The sequence below is a fragment of the Pseudophryne corroboree genome, chromosome 9, assembly GCF_028390025.1.
Source record: "Pseudophryne corroboree isolate aPseCor3 chromosome 9, aPseCor3.hap2, whole genome shotgun sequence".
Lineage (NCBI taxonomy): Eukaryota > Metazoa > Chordata > Amphibia > Anura > Myobatrachidae > Pseudophryne > Pseudophryne corroboree.
The window spans coordinates 254,461,059-254,484,315 of record NC_086452.1 but is presented as its reverse complement, the minus strand read 5'-3'; the positions used below and the strand labels follow the sequence as shown (position 1 = coordinate 254,484,315).

At 42.6% G+C, this 23,257-nt stretch overlaps 1 protein-coding gene and 1 pseudogene across 15 annotated transcripts in view; both read right to left on the bottom strand.

Moving 5' to 3' along the window:
* The window catches only part of PRG4 (proteoglycan 4), a 137,463-nt gene extending 121,538 nt beyond the window's left edge, over positions 1 to 15,925 (bottom strand). For 5 of the 15 annotated variants that reach the window (XM_063940216.1, XM_063940217.1, XM_063940221.1 and 2 more), the window contains exons 1-2: positions 15,892 to 15,923; positions 15,277 to 15,374 (exon numbers count right to left, since the gene is read on the bottom strand). In XM_063940216.1, the coding sequence (XP_063796286.1) occupies positions 15,277 to 15,349 (73 nt within the window). In that variant the 5' untranslated portion in view covers positions 15,350 to 15,374; positions 15,892 to 15,923. Of the gene's footprint in view, positions 1 to 15,276; positions 15,375 to 15,891 lie in introns of all 15 variants that reach the window. The other 10 variants (XM_063940218.1, XM_063940222.1, XM_063940224.1 and 7 more) reach the window with 6 other exon arrangements.
* A 5,062-nt stretch (positions 15,926 to 20,987) lies between these two features.
* Positions 20,988 to 21,107, bottom strand: LOC134961581 (5S ribosomal RNA; annotated as a pseudogene).
* Between the last annotated feature and the right edge of the window lie 2,150 nt (positions 21,108 to 23,257).

Genomic DNA, 23,257 nt, shown 5'->3' with positions numbered 1-23,257 from the left:
ACACTTTTGCTGCAGGAGTGCCACTGCCAGTGTGACTAGTGGTGACCAGTGCCTGACCACCAGTATAGTAGTATATTGTTGTATACTATCTCTTTATCAACCAGTCTATATTAGCAGCAGACACAGTACAGTGCGGTAGTTCACGGCTGTGGCTACCTCTGTGTCGGCAGTCGGCACTCGGCAGGCAGTCCGTCCATCCATAATTGTATAATTATATACCACCTAACCGTGGTATTTTTTTTTCTTTCTTTATACCGTCGTCATAGTCATACTAGTTGTTACGAGTATACTACTATCTCTTTATCAACCAGTGTACAGTGCGGTAGTTCACGGCTGTGGCTACCTCTGTGTCGGCAGTCGGCAGGCAGTCCGTCCATCCATAATTGTATTATTATAATATATACCACCTAACCGTGGTTTTTTTTTCATTCTTTATACCGTCATAGTGTCATACTAGTTGTTACGAGTATACTACTATCTCTTTATCAACCAGTGTACAGTGCGGTAGTTCACGGCTGTGGCTACCTCTGTGTCGGCAGTCGGCAGGCAGTCCGTCCATCCATAATTGTATTATAATATATACCACCTAACCGTGGTTTTTTTTTCATTCTTTATACCGTCATAGTGTCATACTAGTTGTTACGAGTATACTACTATCTCTTTATCAACCAGTGTACAGTGCGGTAGTTCACGGCTGTGGCTACCTCTGTGTCGGCAGTCGGCAGGCAGTCCGTCCATCCATAATTGTATTATAATATATACCACCTAACCGTGGTTTTTTTTTCATTCTTTATACCGTCATAGTCAGTCATACTAGTTGTTACGAGTATACTACTATCTCTTTATCAACCAGTGTACAGTGCGGTAGTTCACGGCTGTGGCTACCTCTGTGTCGGCACTCGGCAGGCAGTCCGTCCATCCATAATTGTATTATAATATATACCACCTAACCGTGGTTTTTTTTTCATTCTTTATACCGTCATAGTGTCATACTAGTTGTTACGAGTATACTACTATCTCTTTATCAACCAGTGTACAGTGCGGTAGTTCACGGCTGTGGCTACCTCTGTGTCGGCAGTCGGCAGGCAGTCCGTCCATCCATAATTGTATTATAATATATACCACCTAACCGTGGTTTTTTTTTCATTCTTTATACCGTCATAGTGTCATACTAGTTGTTACGAGTATACTACTATCTCTTTATCAACCAGTGTACAGTGCGGTAGTTCACGGCTGTGGCTACCTCTGTGTCGGCAGTCGGCAGGCAGTCCGTCCATCCATAATTGTATTATAATATATACCACCTAACCGTGGTTTTTTTTTCATTCTTTATACCGTCATAGTCAGTCATACTAGTTGTTACGAGTATACTACTATCTCTTTATCAACCAGTGTACAGTGCGGTAGTTCACGGCTGTGGCTACCTCTGTGTCGGAACTCGGCAGGCAGTCCGTCCATCCATAATTGTATTACAATATATACCACCTAACCGTGGTTTTTTTTTCATTCTTTATACCGTCATAGTCAGTCATACTAGTTGTTACGAGTATACTACTATCTCTTTATCAACCAGTGTACAGTGCGGTAGTTCACGGCTGTGGCTACCTCTGTGTCGGAACTCGGCAGGCAGTCCGTCCATCCATAATTGTATTATTATAATATATACCACCTAACCGTGGTTTTTTTTTCATTCTTTATACCGTCATAGTGTCATACTAGTTGTTACGAGTATACTACTATCTCTTTATCAACCAGTGTACAGTGCGGTAGTTCACGGCTGTGGCTACCTCTGTGTCGGCAGTCGGCAGGCAGTCCGTCCATCCATAATTGTATTATAATATATACCACCTAACCGTGGTTTTTTTTTCATTCTTTATACCGTCATAGTCAGTCATACTAGTTGTTACGAGTATACTACTATCTCTTTATCAACCAGTGTACAGTGCGGTAGTTCACGGCTGTGGCTACCTCTGTGTCGGCAGTCGGCAGGCAGTCCGTCCATCCATAATTGTATTACAATATATACCACCTAACCGTGGTTTTTTTTTCATTCTTTATACCGTCATAGTCAGTCATACTAGTTGTTACGAGTATACTACTATCTCTTTATCAACCAGTGTACAGTGCGGTAGTTCACGGCTGTGGCTACCTCTGTGTCGGAACTCGGCAGGCAGTCCGTCCATCCATAATTGTATTATTATAATATATACCACCTAACCGTGGTTTTTTTTTCATTCTTTATACCGTCATAGTGTCATACTAGTTGTTACGAGTATACTACTATCTCTTTATCAACCAGTGTACAGTGCGGTAGTTCACGGCTGTGGCTACCTCTGTGTCGGCAGTCGGCAGGCAGTCCGTCCATCCATAATTGTATTATAATATATACCACCTAACCGTGGTTTTTTTTTCATTCTTTATACCGTCATAGTCAGTCATACTAGTTGTTACGAGTATACTACTATCTCTTTATCAACCAGTGTACAGTGCGGTAGTTCACGGCTGTGGCTACCTCTGTGTCGGAACTCGGCAGGCAGTCCGTCCATCCATAATTGTATTACAATATATACCACCTAACCGTGGTTTTTTTTTCATTCTTTATACCGTCATAGTCAGTCATACTAGTTGTTACGAGTATACTACTATCTCTTTATCAACCAGTGTACAGTGCGGTAGTTCACGGCTGTGGCTACCTCTGTGTCGGCACTCGGCAGGCAGTCCGTCCATCCATAATTGTATTACAATATATACCACCTAACCGTGGTTTTTTTATACCACCTAACCGTGGCAGTCCGTCCATAATTGTATACTAGTATCCAATCCATCCATCTCCATTGTTTACCTGAGGTGCCTTTTAGTTCTGCCTATAAAATATGGAGAACAAAAAAGTTGAGGTTCCAAAATTAGGGAAAGATCAAGATCCACTTCCACCTCGTGCTGAAGCTGCTGCCACTAGTCATGGCCGAGACGATGAAATGCCAGCAACGTCGTCTGCCAAGGCCGATGCCCAATGTCATAGTACAGAGCATGTCAAATCCAAAACACCAAATATCAGAAAAAAAAGGACTCCAAAACCTAAAATAAAATTGTCGGAGGAGAAGCGTAAACTTGCCAATATGCCATTTACCACACGGAGTGGCAAGGAACGGCTGAGGCCCTGGCCTATGTTCATGGCTAGTGGTTCAGCTTCACATGAGGATGGAAGCACTCAGCCTCTCGCTAGAAAACTGAAAAGACTCAAGCTGGCAAAAGCACCGCAAAGAACTGTGCGTTCTTTGAAATCCCAAATCCACAAGGAGAGTCCAATTGTGTCGGTTGCGATGCCTGACCTTCCCAACACTGGACGTGAAGAGCATGCGCCTTCCACTATTTGCATGCCCCCTGCAAGTGCTGGAAGGAGCACCCGCAGTCCAGTTCCTGATAGTCAGATTGAAGATGTCAGTGTTGAAGTACACCAGGATGAGGAGGATATGGGTGTTGCTGGCGCTGGGGAGGAAATTGACCAGAAGGATTCTGATGGTGAGGTGGTTTGTTTAAGTCAGGCACCCGGGGAGACACCTGTTGTCCGTGGGAGGAATATGGCCGTTGACATGCCAGGTGAAAATACCAAAAAAATCAGCTCTTCGGTGTGGAGGTATTTCACCAGAAATGCGGACAACAGGTGTCAAGCCGTGTGTTCCCTTTGTCAAGCTGTAATAAGTAGGGGTAAGGACGTTAACCACCTCGGAACATCCTCCCTTATACGTCACCTGCAGCGCATTCATAATAAGTCAGTGACAAGTTCAAAAACTTTGGGTGACAGCGGAAGCAGTCCACTGACCAGTAAATCCCTTCCTCTTGTAACCAAGCTCACGCAAACCACCCCACCAACTCCCTCAGTGTCAATTTCCTCCTTCCCCAGGAATGCCAATAGTCCTGCAGGCCATGTCACTGGCAAGTCTGACGAGTCCTCTCCTGCCTGGGATTACTCCGATGCATCCTTGCGTGTAACGCCTACTGCTGCTGGCGCTGCTGTTGTTGCCGCTGGGAGTCGATGGTCATCCCAGAGGGGAAGTCGTAAGCCCACTTGTACTACTTCCAGTAAGCAATTGACTGTTCAACAGTCCTTTGCGAGGAAGATGAAATATCACAGCAGTCATCCTACTGCAAAGCGGATAACTGAGTCCTTGACAACTATGTTGGTGTTAGACGTGCGTCCGGTATCCGCCGTTAGTTCACAGGGAACTAGACAATTTATTGAGGCAGTGTGCCCCCGTTACCAAATACCATCTAGGTTCCACTTCTCTAGGCAGGCGATACCGAGAATGTACACGGACGTCAGAAAAAGACTCACCAGTGTCCTAAAAAATGCAGTTGTACCCAATGTCCACTTAACCACGGACATGTGGACAAGTGGAGCAGGGCAGGGTCAGGACTATATGACTGTGACAGCCCACTGGGTAGATGTATGGACTCCCGCCGCAAGAACAGCAGCGGCGGCACCAGTAGCAGCATCTCGCAAACGCCAACTCTTTCCTAGGCAGGCTACGCTTTGTATCACCGCTTTCCAGAATACGCACACAGCTGAAAACCTCTTACGGCAACTGAGGAAGATCATCGCGGAATGGCTTACCCCAATTGGACTCTCCTGTGGATTTGTGGCATCGGACAACGCCAGCAATATTGTGTGTGCATTAAATATGGGCAAATTCCAGCACGTCCCATGTTTTGCACATACCTTGAATTTGGTGGTGCAGAATTTTTTAAAAAACGACAGGGGCGTGCAAGAGATGCTGTCGGTGGCCAGAAAAATTGCGGGACACTTTCGGCGTACAGGCACCACGTACAGAAGACTGGAGCACCACCAAAAACTACTGAACCTGCCCTGCCATCATCTGAAGCAAGAAGTGGTAACGAGGTGGAATTCAACCCTCTATATGCTTCAGAGGTTGGAGGAGCAGCAAAAGGCCATTCAAGCCTATACAATTGAGCACGATATAGGAGATGGAATGCACCTGTCTCAAGTGCAGTGGAGAATGATTTCAACGTTGTGCAAGGTTCTGATGCCCTTTGAACTTGCCACACGTGAAGTCAGTTCAGACACTGCCAGCCTGAGTCAGGTCATTCCCCTCATCAGGCTTTTGCAGAAGAAGCTGGAGGCATTGAAGAAGGAGCTAACACGGAGCGATTCCGCTAGGCATGTGGGACTTGTGGATGCAGCCCTTAATTCGCTTAACAAGGATTCACGGGTGGTCAATCTGTTGAAATCAGAGCACTACATTTTGGCCACCGTGCTCGATCCTAGATTTAAAGCCTACCTTGGATCTCTCTTTCCGGCAGACACAGGTCTGCTGGGGTTGAAAGACCTGCTGGTGACAAAATTGTCAAGTCAAGCGGAACGCGACCTGTCAACATCTCCTCCTTCACATTCTCCCGCAACTGGGGGTGCGAGGAAAAGGCTCAGAATTCCGAGCCCACCCGCTGGCGGTGATGCAGGGCAGTCTGGAGCGACTGCTGATGCTGACATCTGGTCCGGACTGAAGGACCTGACAACGATTACGGACATGTCGTCTACTGTCACTGCATATGATTCTCTCAACATTGATAGAATGGTGGAGGATTATATGAGTGACCGCATCCAAGTAGGCACGTCACACAGTCCGTACTTATACTGGCAGGAAAAAGAGGCAATTTGGAGGCCCTTGCACAAACTGGCTTTATTCTACCTAAGTTGCCCTCCCACAAGTGTGTACTCCGAAAGAGTGTTTAGTGCCGCCGCTCACCTTGTCAGCAATCGGCGTACGAGGTTACATCCAGAAAATGTGGAGAAGATGATGTTCATTAAAATGAATTATAATCAATTCCTCCGCGGAGACATTGACCAGCAGCAATTGCCTCCACAAAGTACACAGGGAGCTGAGATGGTGGATTCCAGTGGGGACGAATTGATAATCTGTGAGGAGGGGGATGTACACGGTGATATATCGGAGGGTGAAGATGAGGTGGACATCTTGCCTCTGTAGAGCCAGTTTGTGCAAGGAGAGATTAATTGCTTCTTTTTTGGGGGGGGGTCCAAACCAACCCGTCATATCAGTCACAGTCGTGTGGCAGACCCTGTCACTGAAATGATGGGTTGGTTAAAGTGTGCATGTCCTGTTTTGTTTATACAACATAAGGGTGGGTGGGAGGGCCCAAGGATAATTCCATCTTGCACCTCTTTTTTCTTTTCTTTTTCTTTGCATCATGTGCTGATTGGGGAGGGTTTTTTGGAAGGGACATCCTGCGTGACACTGCAGTGCCACTCCTAGATGGGCCCGGTGTTTGTGTCGGCCACTAGGGTCGCTAATCTTACTCACACAGCTACCTCATTGCGCCTCTTTTTTTCTTTGCGTCATGTGCTGTTTGGGGAGGGTTTTTTGGAAGGGACATCCTGCGTGACACTGCAGTGCCACTCCTAGATGGGCCCGGTGTTTGTGTCGGCCACTAGGGTCGCTAATCTTACTCACACAGTCAGCTACCTCATTGCGCCTCTTTTTTTCTTTGCGTCATGTGCTGTTTGGGGAGGGTTTTTTGGAAGGGCCATCCTGCGTGACACTGCAGTGCCACTCCTAGATGGGCCCGGTGTTTGTGTCGGCCACTAGGGTCGCTAATCTTACTCACACAGCTACCTCATTGCGCCTCTTTTTTTCTTTGCGTCATGTGCTGTTTGGGGAGGGTTTTTTGGAAGGGCCATCCTGCGTGACACTGCAGTGCCACTCCTAGATGGGCCCGGTGTTTGTGTCGGCCACTAGGGTCGCTAATCTTACTCACACAGCTACCTCATTGCGCCTCTTTTTTTCTTTGCGTCATGTGCTGTTTGGGGAGGGTTTTTTGGAAGGGACATCCTGCGTGACACTGCAGTGCCACTCCTAGATGGGCCCGGTGTTTGTGTCGGCCACTAGGGTCGCTTATCTTACTCACACAGCGACCTCGGTGCAAATTTTAGGACTAAAAATAATATTGTGAGGTGTGAGGTATTCAGAATAGACTGAAAATGAGTGTAAATTATGGTTTTTGAGGTTAATAATACTTTGGGATCAAAATGACCCCCAAATTCTATGATTTAAGCTGTTTTTTAGTGTTTTTGGAAAAAAACACCCGAATCCAAAACACACCCGAATCCGACAAAAATAATTCGGTGAGGTTTTGCCAAAACGCGTTCGAACCCAAAACACGGCCGCGGAACCGAACCCAAAACCAAAACACAAAACCCGAAAAATTTCAGGCGCTCATCTCTAGTAGAAACAGAGAGAGACAGCAGGGGTGTAGGGACAGTGAGAGAGGCAACAGGGACATAGGGACGGATAGAGATGCAGCAGGGGTGTAGAAACAGAGACATAGGGACAGATAGAGAGGGAGACGTAGGGACAGATATAGAGGCAGCGGTGGTGTACAAAACAGTGAGGCAGCAGGGGCATAGAATCAAAGAGAGGTAGCAGGGACAGAGAGAGAGGCATCTGGGACATAGGGACAGATAGAGAGGCAGAAGGGACATATGGACAGATAGAGAGGCAGCAGGGACATAGGGACAGATAGAGAGTCAGCAGGGGCATAGAAGCAGAGAGAGGGAGAGCAGGGATGTAGGGAAAAATAGAGAGGCAGCAGAGATGTAGGGACAGATAGAGGGGCAGCAGAGACATAGGTACAGATAGAGGCAGCAGGGGCATTGAAACAGAGAGAGAGACAGCAGGGACATAGGGACACAGAGAGAGAGAGGCAGCAGGGATGTAGGGGCAGAGAGAGAGAGAGGCAGCAGCGGCATAGAAACAGAGAGATAGCAGGGACAGAGGCAGCAGGGATGTAGGGACAGATAGAGAGGCAGCAGGGGCATAGAAACAGAGAGAGGCAGCAGGGACATAGGGACCGCAAGAGGTAATAGGGACATAGGGACATTCACAGGGGCAGCAGGGATGTAAAGACATAGAGGCAGCAGGGGTGTAAAAACAGAGAGGCAGCAGGGACATAGAGACAGATAGAGAGGCAGCAGTGACATAGGGACAGCTAGAGAGTCAGCAGGGGTATAAAAGCAGAGAGAGGTAGCAGGGATGTAGGGACAAATAGAGAGGCAATAGGGACAGATAGAGGGGTAGCAGAGATGTACGTACAGATAGAGGCAGTAGGGGTGTAGAAACAGAGAGAGACAGCAGCGACATAAGGACAGAGAGAGAGGGGCAGCAGGGACATAGGGACAGATAGAGAGGCAGCAAGGGTATAGAAACAGAGAGAGAGAGAGACAGCAGGGACATAGGGACAGAGAGAGAGGCAGCAGGGGTGTAGAAACAGAGAGAGACAGCAGGGGTGTAGGGACAGAGAGAGAGGCAACAGGGACATAGGGACAGATAGAGAGGCAGCAGTGGTGTAGAAACAGAGAGGCAGCAGGGACATAGGGACAGATAGAGAGGGAGACATAGGGACAGATAGAGAGGCAGCAGATACTTAGGGACAGATAGAGACGCAGCAGGGATGTAGGGGCAGAGAGAGAGGTAGCAGGGGCATAGAAACAGAGAGAGGCAGCAGGGTCATAGGGACAGATAGAGAGGCAGCAGGGGCGTTGAAACAAGAGAGGTAGCATGGACATAGTAACAGATAGAGAGGCAGCTGAGACATAGGGACAGATAGGGAGGCAGCAGAGACATAGAGACAGATAGAGAGGCAGCAGGGGCATAGAAACAGAGATTGAGATAACAGAGACGTAGGGACAGAGAGGCAGCAGGAATGTAGGGACAGATAGAGAGGCAGCAGGGGCATAGAAACAGAGAGGCAATAGGGACAAATAGACAGCAGGGATGTAGGGACAGAGAGGCAGCAGGGGTGTAGAAACAGAGAGGCAGCAGGGACATAGGGACAGATAGAGAGGCAGCATAGACGTAGAGACAGAGAGTGAGACAGCAGGGGCATAGGGACAAATAGAGAGGCAGCAGGTGTATAAAAAGAGAGAGGGGCAGTAGGAGTGTAGAAACAGAGAGAGGCAGCAAGGACGTAGGGACAGATAGAGAGGCAGCATGGACGTAGGGACAGATAGAGAGGCAGCATGGACGTAGGGACAGATAGAGAGGCAGCATGGATGTAGGGACAGATAGAGAGGCAGCATGGATGTAGGGACAGATAGAGAGGCAGCATGGATGTAGGGACAGATAGAGAGGCAGCATAGATGTAGGGACAGATAGAGAGGCAGCATGGATGTAGGGACAGATAGAGAGGTAGCATGGACGTAGGAACAGATAGAGAGGCAGCAGAGATGTAGGGACAGATAGAGAGGCAGCAGAGCTGTAGGGGCAGATAGACAGGCAACAGGGTTATAGAAAGAGAGAGAGGGACTGCAGTGAAATAGGGACAGAGAGAGGGGAAGTAGGGACAGAGAGAGAGAGAGAGGCAGCAGTGATGTAGAGACTGAGAGAGGCAGCAGGGACATAAGGACAGAGAAAAAGGCAGCAGGGACATACTGTACAGTATGGACATAGAGAGGCAGCAGGGAGAAGCAGTAGTATCAGAGAGAGGCATCAGTTCCATACTGCACCTCCGTAGTGCAGCTTGGGACCACCATTATAAGCTTACCGCTGTCAATATTCTGACCACCGGCATCCTGTCCATTGGGATATCATACTGAATACATTTAATGCTGTGCCAGCTTTACTTGACCGACTACTAGTGACCAGAAAATAAATAAAAGGTAGCACACGTCTATTGAAGGGTCTTCCAATTGTAATAAACCGTTACCAAAGAAAGTCTCTCCATTTCAAATAATTGTACTTTGTTTGAGTCGCTATCATGTGATCACCTGCTTTTTCACAGTGCTTTATTTAGCAAGGTCATTTGCTGACTTCTCTGCCGATCACCTTCCGTGCTGATCAGTAATTTCTTTAGCAGTATAGATGCAACACTTTAATTGAAAGCCTTACAGCCTCTATGGGCCTAATTCAGACCTGATCGCAGCAGCAAATTTGTTAGCTAATGGGCAAAACCATGGGGTAATTGCTGTGCAGGGGTGCGAACAGCTGTGCAGCCCAGAACTTACTTAGCCGATGCGACGATTCGGGATGTTGCTGACGTCAGGAACCCTCCCTGGAAACAGCCAGGCACGCCTGCATTTTCCTGGACACTCCCAGAAAATGGTGAGTTGATACCCCCAGACGGCCTCCTCCTGTCAATCTTCTTGCATTCGCTGGTATGAACACGTTCTTTGTACAGTCTGTCGCTGCCCAGTGACGGCCGGTGATGGCGGCCAATGCGCCTGCGCATTGCGGCCCACACGCATTCGCTGTTCAGACCCGATCGCACGGCTGTGAAAAAATGCAGCGTGCGATCGGGTCTGAATGACCCCCCCATGTGCACTGCAGGGGGTGCAAATGTAACATGTGCAGAGAGAGTTAGATTTGGGTGGTTTATTTTGTTTCTGTGCAGGGTAAATACTGGCTGCTTTATTTTTACACTGCAATTTAGATTTCAGTTTGAACACAGCACAACCAAATCTAACTCTCTCGGCACATGTTAAATCTGCCCCCCCCCCCCCCCCCCCCCCTTGCAGTGCACATGGGGCGTAATTCAGATCTGATTGTAGATGTGCTAAATTTGGCACATCTACAATCAGTTTTACAGACATGCAGGGAGACGCCTAGTACAGGGCTAGCCCTATCCCCCCCCCCCCCCCCCCGCATGTCTGGCCCTATCTCCCCTCCCCCGCACAAGTACAAAAGCATCACACGGTGGCGATGTTTTTGTATCTGACGAGTAGCTCCCTGTCAGGGCAGTACCTGTGCGCTAGCGGGCAACTACTCGCCACGTCCCGGGTCGCAGCGGCTGTGTGTGACATCACGCAGGCGCCATGGCCCGGCCCCCCAACGGTCCGGACACGCCTCCATTGTCCGGACTGCACCCCTGCCGCTGCAGCGATGCAGTCTGAATTACCCCCATGGTTAGGCCCATTAGCAAACAAATTTGCTGCTGCAATCAGATTTGAATTAGGCCATATGTCCACTCATTCAACTCTTCCCAGGTGACCTAAAAGTTATATTCACTTTACCATAGGGGCAGAGATAGGGAGATAAAGTCTAGAGAAATAAACTACCAACCAATCAGCTCCTGTCATTTTTCAAACAGTCTGTAATATGGATGTTAGGAGCTATTTGACTGGTACTTTAATGTCTCCACTTTATTGCTCTCCAAGGCTTAGCATGTTTCCCCCCCCCCCTAGACTGTAACCTCTCATGAGCAGGCCCGCCACCCTCTCCCTGCACTGTCCCTGTCTGCAGTGTGCAGCAACTCAGATCCTTTATGTCTGCCCTTCCCAGACCACTAGGGAGATGTATCAAACCTTTGAGAGAGATAAAAAGTACCAACACAGCAGTGCTTAGCTGCAATTTTACAGTTGGAGCTGATTGGTTAGCACTTTACCTTTCTTCACTTTATCTCTCTCTCTCTCCTGTCAGTGAGTGATACTGTTTTAGCTGTTTGGCAGTTGTTTCAATTTTTTACAGCTGGATCCCCCCCAGTTTGTACCTTTCCCTTTTGAATTAAACTAGTAATGGTCCCATTATCAACTCAGTCCCCCCCACCCACCTTCTTACATTTCTCTATCCTGATGCTCCCATATCTGCCCCCCTCTGCTCTGGCACATCGCCCATCCTGATTTAGGGTGCAAGAAGAAGGCTATTTAATTGAATAGCCTTTCCCCGCACCATGTTGTAATTAGCCAGCAATTAGCCACAGGCTAAACCCCGTGGCTGTTTGACTATACCTTGTGGAGGCATCAGAGGTGATCAGAAGATGGTCCCAGCTACTGCATTTGTGTTTTGCTGTAAAATTAATTGAATAGTGACTAAGGAGGAACCTAGAGGACCTGTCCACAGTTCACCCCACAGTTCTATCATTATGAATGAGATTTTGCAAGTAAAATCTCAGTTTTCAGTGCCCAGATGTCATTTGTCAGTTTTGAGACATATTCTTTCTTTTTCTATTACTGTATTTCTTTTTCTTTTTCTCTTTCAGATCTCAGATTTTGCCAATAAGTCCAATTTCCATTTGACCTATTATAAGTATACAGTACACTATATATACTAGATATACAAACTTTTAACATATACAAATAAATTTGTTGAAAATAAAGTTTCTTCACAGAGTAATAAGACCACATCTATCTCTGGTTAACCCAACATAATTACTACATAAATTAGTAAGTAAATAACCTTTCTGAAAAATCACAGTTGTCTGTGATATTTTAGGACAGCTGCCAGATTCCGTAGACATGTCTAGTGTCGGACGTAATGCAGCTGAAAATTGCCTAAATAACATATTTCAGCCACCTTTATTTCCTCCTCATTTCTGCTGTCATGTCTTTGTCTGTTGGTAATTATTACAGCATTACATAATACAGCCAAATGGTGTCATCTAAACACTTTATCATATGCAGGCAAGGCTCTTTGTAAAGTCTTGAGACTTCCAGTCAAGTCTTAAGGGGCCTACACACGGTGCGATTTTGCTTGTGATATTGACTTTATAGTCAATATCGCAGGTAAAAATAGTGTATATCGCAACCGTGTGTATACACCTTACGATACCGATGCACACCCCGGGCAGGTCGGTATTGCAAGGAAAAATAGACTGTGCAGGCAGGTAAATTTTGACTAGAAAGTGTACAATGTAATTTCTAGTATAGTTAAAATCGCACATAGTCAAAATCGCACCGTGTGTATAGTCCGTACCGGTGGTTCTAGGCTTCGGGAAGTTCAAGGGAAATCTCAAAGTCAAAATCGGCCATAGTCATCTTACCCGTGTGTACCTGCCTTGACACTATGTGCCCACAAAGATTTACATTAAATCAGTCATAAGAAGTGTAACATTTCAGAACCTATACATAAACTGAGATTATCAATCACTTGAACCAGCAATGGAAAACTGCCAACAGTGAAGAAAAAGAACAATAGATAATATCAAGGTCATTGTTTCTTTGAGTGTCTACATACCTAGAAGCAACTGTACTTTTATCAGCACTCTATAAATGGCCATATATCTATATTCCTCATCACATTCACAGATAATTACTGTGATAACATATCACACAGTACATACTATACATAAATGGGTGGTTATAATACATGGTTAACAAAGTAAATGCTAGAAATCAACAAACAAAACACACTAGTAAACAAGCAAAAATGCATGTGATATACACACTATACTTGTTGTATTTAGAAACAGATGAAAACAATCACAAAGCAAACTTCCTTATAAATGATAAAACAGGAAATGTGAAATTGTACCAGTCATATCCAGACTGGGAATGTTCTAAATGTGCTCAGTAGGAGTAAGGCTGGTGTGGGGAGCACAATCAGATTAATATGAGGTGTGCCTTCATCAGTAATTGCATAGGGAAGTTTGGATAATTGTCTATATGTTCTTATTGAGGGATTTAGAATAATATATTAAATTAAGTAAACTGTGTGTATACAGTATGTCATCATTAGGTTCATGTACAGATGTGTGCTCTTACATCCTTGCTGCAGTCATGCTAAACAGCCCTTCATGTTGCGCCGAGCGTCTTTTTTGCGGGTTTTCCCCACGAAGATGCATCTTAGTAATGCTGATTAAAATGATATGCAGCTTCCCTATATCCTGCGTGTAATTGCGTTTGTATCTGCATCTGAAATGCCACATTACAGTGTTTTCCATGAAAACACTGTAGCATGCATTTTGTATGCGAATACAGTGCAGTCACAGAATATAGCATAGTATATCATTTTAACCAGCAGAAGCTGCTCATGTGTCATATTGCATTACTTTGTGACTAAGACACATTTTTGTGTGAAAAACGCAAACGCAAGTCACACCACACTCACACGTTATATGTAAGGCGTCTTGTAGTGTACGGAGCAAAGATGTAGGAGGACACATCTATATATGTGATAAGGGACATCATTTGCTTCTGTTTGTCCACATATTTTATGATTAGCAGCCACCAGCACTTGTTTTGCCTATTACATTGACCATAAATAATTTGAATCGGTCCTGAACCACCAACGCAAATGTCCCGAGTCACCTCAGGGTGACAGGGCACCCAGTTTGGGAACTAATGGTATAATGGACAATAATATTGTTGCCATTAATATGTTCTCTTCTAACCAACTTGTTTGAATAAACAAGGTATAATATTGTAATAAGCTGAATGTTTAGAGTAGACTGAGTATGAGTTTTGTTTTCTGCTATGGAAATATGTTTGATGTTTAGATATTCATGTATGAAATGTGCTAGATGGAAATAGCTTTATATTGTATTCCTGTCATTGTGAGGTTACAGATCATGCCTACCTGTGTTCTTTTAAATGTTATAGATTGTAGATGCTTGTTCACCAACACACAGTTACTAATAAGATGAAATAATTCCATTTTTGTTGGTTTTACTTATTTATATACTACAATATTTGTATTCTACTAAGGAAATTATGAGCATTACATGTCAGCATTGAAGACAATGGGTCACTGAAATATGAAACGCTATGTTTACTATGCACCATTATGTATTTATTTTCTCACAATATACTTTGCATATTGCATACTACACAGATTGTGAACACGGGCCAGACACACACTTCCACACAGATGTAGACATAAGTCTACTACACACACAGCCAGAAAATGACATGACGTACAAAAACAGATGTTTATGTGCCAGCAGTTTCCTCAATGAATTAATGAGTAACAGCAATTTATTTAGCAGAAGAGATAATATAAGGAATGACATCATATGGCTTGGCCTACTATAAAGACATCATTCTGAGATGTACCACATAATGGGAGAGATGTATTAAATTGAAATAAAGTGAAAATATGTACTGGAGGAGATGCATCAAACCTTGGAGGGAGATAAAGTGGAAAGCGATAAAGTACCAGCCATTTTGCTCCTGTTAGTTACTGATTGGTTAGTACAGGATGTTCCCTCTCTCTACTTATCTCTTTTTATGTTTCATACATCTCCTCCAAAATACCAACCAATTTTATAGTCAGTGTTTGAAAGCTGATTGGTTGGTGCTTTATCTCTCATCATGTTATCTCTCCCCGGTTTGATACATCTCCTCCTATATGTTACACTTACTAGTTATTGCTTAGTTCTTTACCAGCATGTCAATATTTATCAATATTGTTAATATATGTTATAAACAATCATTTATTTTGACCTTATTGATTTAAAGGTAAAGTGAAAAAAATAAAGACCAATGTTTAATATTAGTACTGCAAGTAATGGTTTTGCGGATATCTGTTATCTTACCTTGAGCTGACACAGCTGATACAGAGATTATAAAGTAGAGGACCAGCTGAGAGCTGCACATCTTCAGTTCCATGGTAAAAGTCACTTGTGCATTATACCTGTATAGTAGAGACAAAAGTGACAAGTTAGTGACATAATAATAATAATAATAATAATAATAATAATACAAAATCTATCTATCTATCTATCTATCTATCTATCTATCTATCTATCTATCTATCTATCTATCTATCTATCTATCTATCTAAATAAATATTGTACATACACAACGTTTCCTATCACAAGCAATAATGACAGCAGAGAAATATAACTTAGACACATACTGTATGCATACTACGTATCTGGAACCAGAATGGTGATGGAGGCGTTAATGTACAGTACGGCAGCAATAGATGAATGTTGAGCGATTATATTTCATACCGTGCCTGACAATATGAATGCTGCCAGAAAAACGTATGTAAAGATTATATTCTCAGCATTGCACTTTTTTCAAGGCCATAATATCAAAGTATTACATTGGGGAATATTATTCTGTTATAGCATAAGATAAAATAACTGGTATAGTGTGTGCTGACTGCATGACCAATGTTTGGTAAATGAGTGTTTTCCACTCACCTTGTTTGGGAGATGTGCAGGAAATTTGGCTGTGGGGTTTATTTCTAGTCTTATATACTGCTGGAAATGAATCTTTGTCAGACAAGTCAGAAAAAAAAGTAGAAAGTGGGCGTTGACCACTCGCTTCATGAAAGTTAACTTTCCACAAGTGCTGGAAAATGCAGCAGTAACTAGAATTGAGCAATATTGTGAATCACATTAAATACAGTCACAAACTAGTTAACCATATGAAGGATTTCAGCCACTAACTGACCATCATATAAAGCTTTCCAATGTCATTGGGTCAATTCACTGACTGTTGAGCAGTAAATAGAATTTTGTACAGATTAACATCTTAATATGCATGTCACACATGTTTATTATTAGTCATATTTATGATTAATCAGTTTCATTTGTAAAAAAAAAGTCATTGATATTGTTGACAACTAAGTGTTATTTACATTAATAGTATAAATGTTTTACAGAGTGTGAGTGTTTGTTGTGTGTGTGAGTGCCTGGGTACTGGGGTTTTAGCTATAGAGATACTTGATGTCATTTATAGTGCGAGTGTTACCTATAGGTAAGGAATTTGCATTTGTCAATTAATATTTTCTTCTGAGATTAGGCAGGAGACAACTCGATTAAGTTAAATTGTTGGGAAAGGGCTACACAGTGGAGAGTGGTGATATTATTTTGGGGGAATATGGTATTGGTATAATTAGGAAATATATATAAAGTGGGAATACTGTATGTTATTTTGGAAAGTGTGTTTTAAGTGTCACCCTTAGTCATTATTAGTTTAATTAAAGTTGTAGCTGTATTAGTTTTTTTTTGTTGTACTTTTTGTTTTGTTAATAAAATTACCGCCACCATTTTGGGTTAATTAGTTTTGTAATCAGTGACCTTTTGTATTATATTACTGCGTGTGGGAGGGTAAAAGGATCACTACACCTACAGTTAGTATACTTTCCCCAAGTGAACTCATTTTCATTGGATAAAGGAGCCAAGAGAATCTATGGTGGTCCTGGGCCATTATCATTGCTACCTGTCTCCTCTCCACCTTCTTTGCATATTGTGCCACTTCCTGGCCTACTTCCCTTTCTTCTTTTAGCCTCTCACTGCCCATATCCATATCCTCTTTACTTTTTCTCTCCATAGCCTCCCCATACACCAAGCATACTGAGCTACCTCTAACACACTAACTACGCCCCCATTCATACCCATCTATCATATAAGCAATACAGACAAGACTAATAAAAAAGACAGCTAAGAGCAATAATAACAAGCAAGTAAGTAACAGGACAACAACAAAAATATGTGACAACTTTCAGAAACACCCTTCCCAGCAACATCTTAGGGAAGTTCATGCCAATCAGTCAAAGCAAAGACTCTGGCACTGTGTCTTTTGCCCATGTGCCATCTTTCCAAATATTACTGTAGGGTTTAGACAGATTAAACCCCTTAAAAATAAGTAATCCAAACACAATGTATTCATGGTGAAAAATTTTCACAATTGCTAAAAGCATAGAATAAAAAAAATATATATGGCCGGATGTAATGATGCCCAAGTTTGGCAGGCCATGCACGAACGAACTCGGGTGTTTTTTTAAAAAGGGGCAATTGCTTACAAAGCAAACCATGCCTTGTAAGTTGCCCATTTAAAAAAAAGTCTGAGCTCAGTCGGCATCCCGCACGCCCGCCGAACTCAGGCGTCATTACATCCGGCACATAGATTTCACAGTATCATGTGGCAAAATAATAGGTTAATTATGTAATAAAATACAAAATAGTAAACAAAAACACAACAAGATGGTTTGAGAAAGGTGGGTGGCCAGGTAGTATTTCTGAAAGATTGGTAAGCAAAGACCATCATTCATATTGAGACTGAACAAGATCTAGAGGTGAATCCTAAGGAATTTACCCAAGCAAATACATTTTGAAATGGTATCAAGCTTTTTAAGAAAGAAGAGAAAACTTAAACTGGGAGATTTTGGAAAGGGTAATGGAACCTCTGAAGTACTGTATGTTTATAGGTTGCTAGAGCCTTCTGAATCATTTCTATAACAAGATGAAAGTTCGCTGCATTTTGTTGATCATAAGAGTTAGTAAGGTAAAAACCAAAATATTTAAGTTTATCAGTTTGCCAATGAAAATTGTGCTAGAGGTAGAAAGTCATAGAGGTTGAAAGGCCCTGCTTATAAGCCCAGAATCTATAGGGAATCAGGCACTGACACAAGATACGTGCTATCTATTGGATAGTTGTCCACCAGTTTGCAAAGGTTCTTGTTGGGCTGCATGAGATGGCAACACAGCAATGATGAACTGGCGTCAGGAGGAATGAAAAATGAAGAAAGAGAAAATATGTTAGGATATGTGTGGACTGTACAGTGAGGGTGTAATTGGATAGGAAAGCTTATGAAGGTTATGTGAGCAGTTCCAGAATTTGGTAAGCTTGAATGAAGAGGTGAGATTTCAGGGAATGTTTTAAGGCTTGGAGACTAGAGAAGAGTCTTATTGTGCGTGGTAGGGCATTCCACAGAATGGGTGCACTCCGAAGAAAGCCCTGCATTGTGAATGGGAGAGAATAATGCGTGGTAGGGCATTCCACAGAATGGGTGCATCCCGAAGAAAGTCCTGCAATTGTGAATGGGAGAGAATAATGAGTGTGGATAAGATATGTAGATCTTGTGAAGAGTGAAGAGTTGGGAGATATTTAAAGATTAGCAAAGAAATGTACATTGGTGTAGTTTGGATAATGGCCTTGTGTATGAGTAAAAGTATTTTATATTAAATATTGTAGAATACAGGTAACCAATGGAGGGACTGACAGAGTGGATCTGCAGACGATGAATGTCTAGTGAGGAAGATTAGCCTCGCAGCTGCATTCAGAATGGATTGTAATGGTGAGAGTCTCTTCTTAGTATGACCGGTAAGAAGACTATTGCAATACTCAATGCGGGAGATAATGAGAGCATGGACTGGAGTTTTTACAATGCCTTGTGTGAGGTATTTTGGATACGTTTTTTAGATACATGATTTTGAGGCAGATAGAATGTGGGGAACAAAGGTCAGTTCAGAGTCAAGGATGACACCTAGGCAGTGAGCTTGTGGGGTAGGACTGATTGTCGAGTTCTCAACAGTTATAGAAACGAATCTAGAAACTTATAGTTGATAGTTAGAGATTGTAGGATAAACAACAAACTTTGGGTCAGGGGTGCCAAGGACTGACTGAAAGCTATGTAAGGATTAAGAAGCGAACTCTGGTGATTGGGCCTGACATCCTGGAGTTTCAGCTGGGGAGAAAGATGCTGGTGGAGACTGGAGTGAGTGGAATGCCCAAGATTGAGAGTGTCCATCATGCATCACCAGGAGGTGAAAAGGGAATACCCATCGATATCTATTTTAGTGATTGCAAAGTCCTTAGGGGCCTGTGGGATACCTGCAAATATTAGTATCCTCTGGATGTATCTATGGGGGAACCGCAGCAGATATCCCACATTTTATTATCATTACTATCATCATCCCTGTTTTTTTTTTAATGCATTTGGATGTCCTTTACTGCAGAAATAAGATAAAATAATTATTGGGTATAGAACCTGATGATTAATAAATATGATGCTTAGTGACTGTCATGGATCAAGTTCCAAGATACTCCAATCTCTAGCTTGTAAGGTTCAGCACTAACAGCACTCATTTGGGTAGGTGTGATGTGGGTCTGACACAATGCTAGTCATTATCAACCACCTGGTCTGTTTACAGCAATGATTATGCTCCTCAGTATCTCTCCCACTACGTATTAATAATTCCAAAATATGTCACCACAGAAGTTAATTAAAGCAGCAATCCAGTCCACGTAGGAAGATTCTGAGCTCTCTATACAATTACTGTTCCCGTAAGAGCAAGTTAGTATTACACTTACAATAACCTGTAATACCTACAGTATATGTAACATGGATGTACTCAATTCACAGGCAAAATTGATCCATTACGAAATATTGATCCAATATTTAATAATGGTTAATATGAGAAAAAAACCTCACAATGCTTAATGTATATATAAATACAAAAATGGGCATACACAGAAAGTCTAAGGCAAATAGTTTCTATAAACAAAAAGTATTACAAAAGAAATCCAATTTCTTCATACCAGATGGGCTTCCAAGAAAGTGAACACAGCTTCAGGGCTTAGGCATACTATGCCTTCCTGGGCTCACACATTGCCCCAGTTCCCCCTTCTCTTCCCTGGTTTTCTGTGACAATGCAAATTATGTCTTATAACCCTTCATATTGAACAGACTGCCACTCAGACAGGTATGGGTTTTTTCAAAGATCTTGAAGGATTTTAGGGGGTAGAGTAACATGTCATGTGAGCATTGATATACTTGTCTACACATGACCTTCCATAAACCATTATCTGTTCCTAGATCTGTATCTCCTTACATTCTAGTGGGAGAAAGTTTTGGGGGAAGCCGCACAGGTAGTTAATAATTATGAAGTGAGAAGTAATAAGTGTCCTCTAAAAAGCCAACAATTTTATCTGGAACCAATTCCTTAATAGGGTACCCCACATTCATTAGCAAGATGATTGCCTAAATAATGTGTATTGGGTAACCGTCAGCGGTGCTCCCCAAAGTCTGGATATCTGAAGTTAGTGAAAAGAAGAAGAAGAAACAAATGACTCTTTTTGGGAAGCACTCATATTTTAGGGGACTGGATATATTCAAATATATTTAACTGATAAAATATGATTTTTTTCTGTACTTTTTAAAAAAAATTACGGTGTTCCTTCTGAGAGAATGGTTTAAAAAGCGAAAATATATAGACTATTCATTACACAATTATTAGTTAAATACTGTACTAAATTGGTTAATGAGCCGGCTTATTATCAGATAATCTATTTTATGCAGTTAGTACCTGTTGCCAATTGTAATAAATGGTAAGCAATGATGAAAAATTATGAAATAACAAAAAAATGAACCGTCATTCAGCCTGCATATATCCCAATGGGAAATGTATTTGCAGGTAATCAAATCATTGGTTCAACAATATTTTTCATATTCATCCAATCCTCATAACATACCCTTTAGGGTTGATATGTGTCCTGAACAGACAGAATTTTGTTGCAGCACCAGGGTATTCCCAGGTAGTCCCCTTTCCCGGTACTAACCCGGCCTTCCACTGCTTAGCTTCCAAGTTCGGAAGGAATTGGGCTTATTCAATGGAGTATGGCCGCAAAATCGGAATGTCCATATGACACTTCGACACCTATTGGATGTTGTTTGTATGGTGCTTGTAAAGGCAGGACTGCATAAATTGAGGACTTGGCACTCGTATATTATGGACTGTCCATCTAAGAGTACTTTAGTTGTCAGGTGGTATTTATGGCAGGAGGCAGGTGAAATGCAATGGCACGTGCAGGTAACCTCTCAGCTTTTACAGTGTCTCACTTCTGAGTTTTCATCCATCATACCATCGGCATAGGATGGAGAATGAGAGAGTGAGTCACTAGCGTGAGGTCGGAAGGAAGAAAGATAGAACAGCCTGATATGGCGTGTCCACTATGTAAAGCCCTGTTACCTGTGCATTGCAAGGCTAATACACTTGTGGGTCCACAGCACACGACACACTCTTGAAAGAGTGTATCCGGGGTTTACAAATTAATATTGCAGTATCTCTGTGGTACATCTGTCAGTATACATTTCTGATGTGTCAATTATATGGAAAATACAGCACTATTTGTATTATATAATCTGAGGTTTTATATATATATATATATATATATATATATATATATATATATATAAAATAATTACTAGATCACTGGCATGTGCTAGCCGCTCCACGGTTACTGCAGAGTCCTATCATAGACGCAAACAGTTGTGGCTTATATTGTCTCTGCGGCTTGCAGGTGAGCATCAATATGAGATCTATAGTATATAGTGCATTTGTCAGGAAATACTGCATAATTTGTACATTAAATTGTAAATAGTGTAGTTAGTGCTACTTAGTAATTACCAACACATAGCTACAAGATATCTATATACAGACTGCTACTCATAAAGTCTATTGTTGTACAATCAGATATAAATGCGAAATGAATGGCACCTATTGCATATAGCATGTCCACTGCACACCTTATAGTATCACCACTGAGAAGATGCCATGCGATCTGACAGACTGCAAAATGTATAGCAAATGCCAGATCTCTAACATGTGCCGCCCACGCCGCGGTCACTGCACAGTTTTATTATTAATGCAGAGAGTGTAGTAATTACTACCTCTGAATTGTACACATAGGTGTCAAACCAATTTCTTAGTCACTTGCTGGTAATATGATTGTGCTTTCTAGATAGAAGTAGCCACACAGCTACACAGTATCTGTGTAGGGAACATTACCCACAAACACTGAGCAAACAAGTACAATTTTTTAACATCTATTGCCCATACCATGGTCACTGCACAGCTTACAATAACATAAATTAGGGGAGGCCGTATAGATTGTCCCTATATTTGTACAGATCTGTGTAACCTGGGAGTCTGCGATGTGTGCTGCTGATCTGAAAAACACTACACAGTTCAATCCCGGGTGCTGTGTACTATGCTGCTGTTAATGTGACACTTAGGTGCAAGCAACATTTGTGTTGTATACGATACCCTCCACTATTTGGCAAAGAGCCTATAAGGGTCTGTCTCCAAACTGTGCCGGATTTCGGCCCCGTCCTCACCTGCTCCTAACTGAGCCAAATACCGGGTCAATTCTGCTGGGTGGTTTTTTTTTTGTTTGTTTTTCATGTGGGAGCCAATGTGTTTTTTTCCATGGGAATGCAGAGGGGGGCCTTTCAAGATTTTGCTATGGGGCCCACAAAGTTCTAGTTACACCCCTGTATGTACTGTATGTGTATATATATATATATATATATATATATATATATATATATATATATAGAGAGAGAGAGAGAGAGAGAGAGTAGAAGAAATAGCGGCACTCGGAGGCTGAAAAGTTCAAAGTGTATTCCACAAAAAAACATCCAGGTTGTTTTTTTGTGGAATACACTTTGAACTTTTCAGCCTCGAATGCCGCAATTTCTTCTACTCTATGCATTTTGTCTCAGAGGGCACCGGAGCAACGTTGTGTATAAGGAGGGAGTGCTGGTCCTTTTCCACGTTTTATATATATATATATATATATATATATACATATATATACACTCACACACAGTATAAATATATTATATATATATATATATATATATATAAAATTTCACATTAAATCTATTTTCAGAATAAATTTATGGCTTGTCAGAGATACAACTAACTGAGCTGTGTGCTTTATTACATGGCTTTGCTTTATGAATCGGATGAAGCAAATTATAGGAAATTAAATATT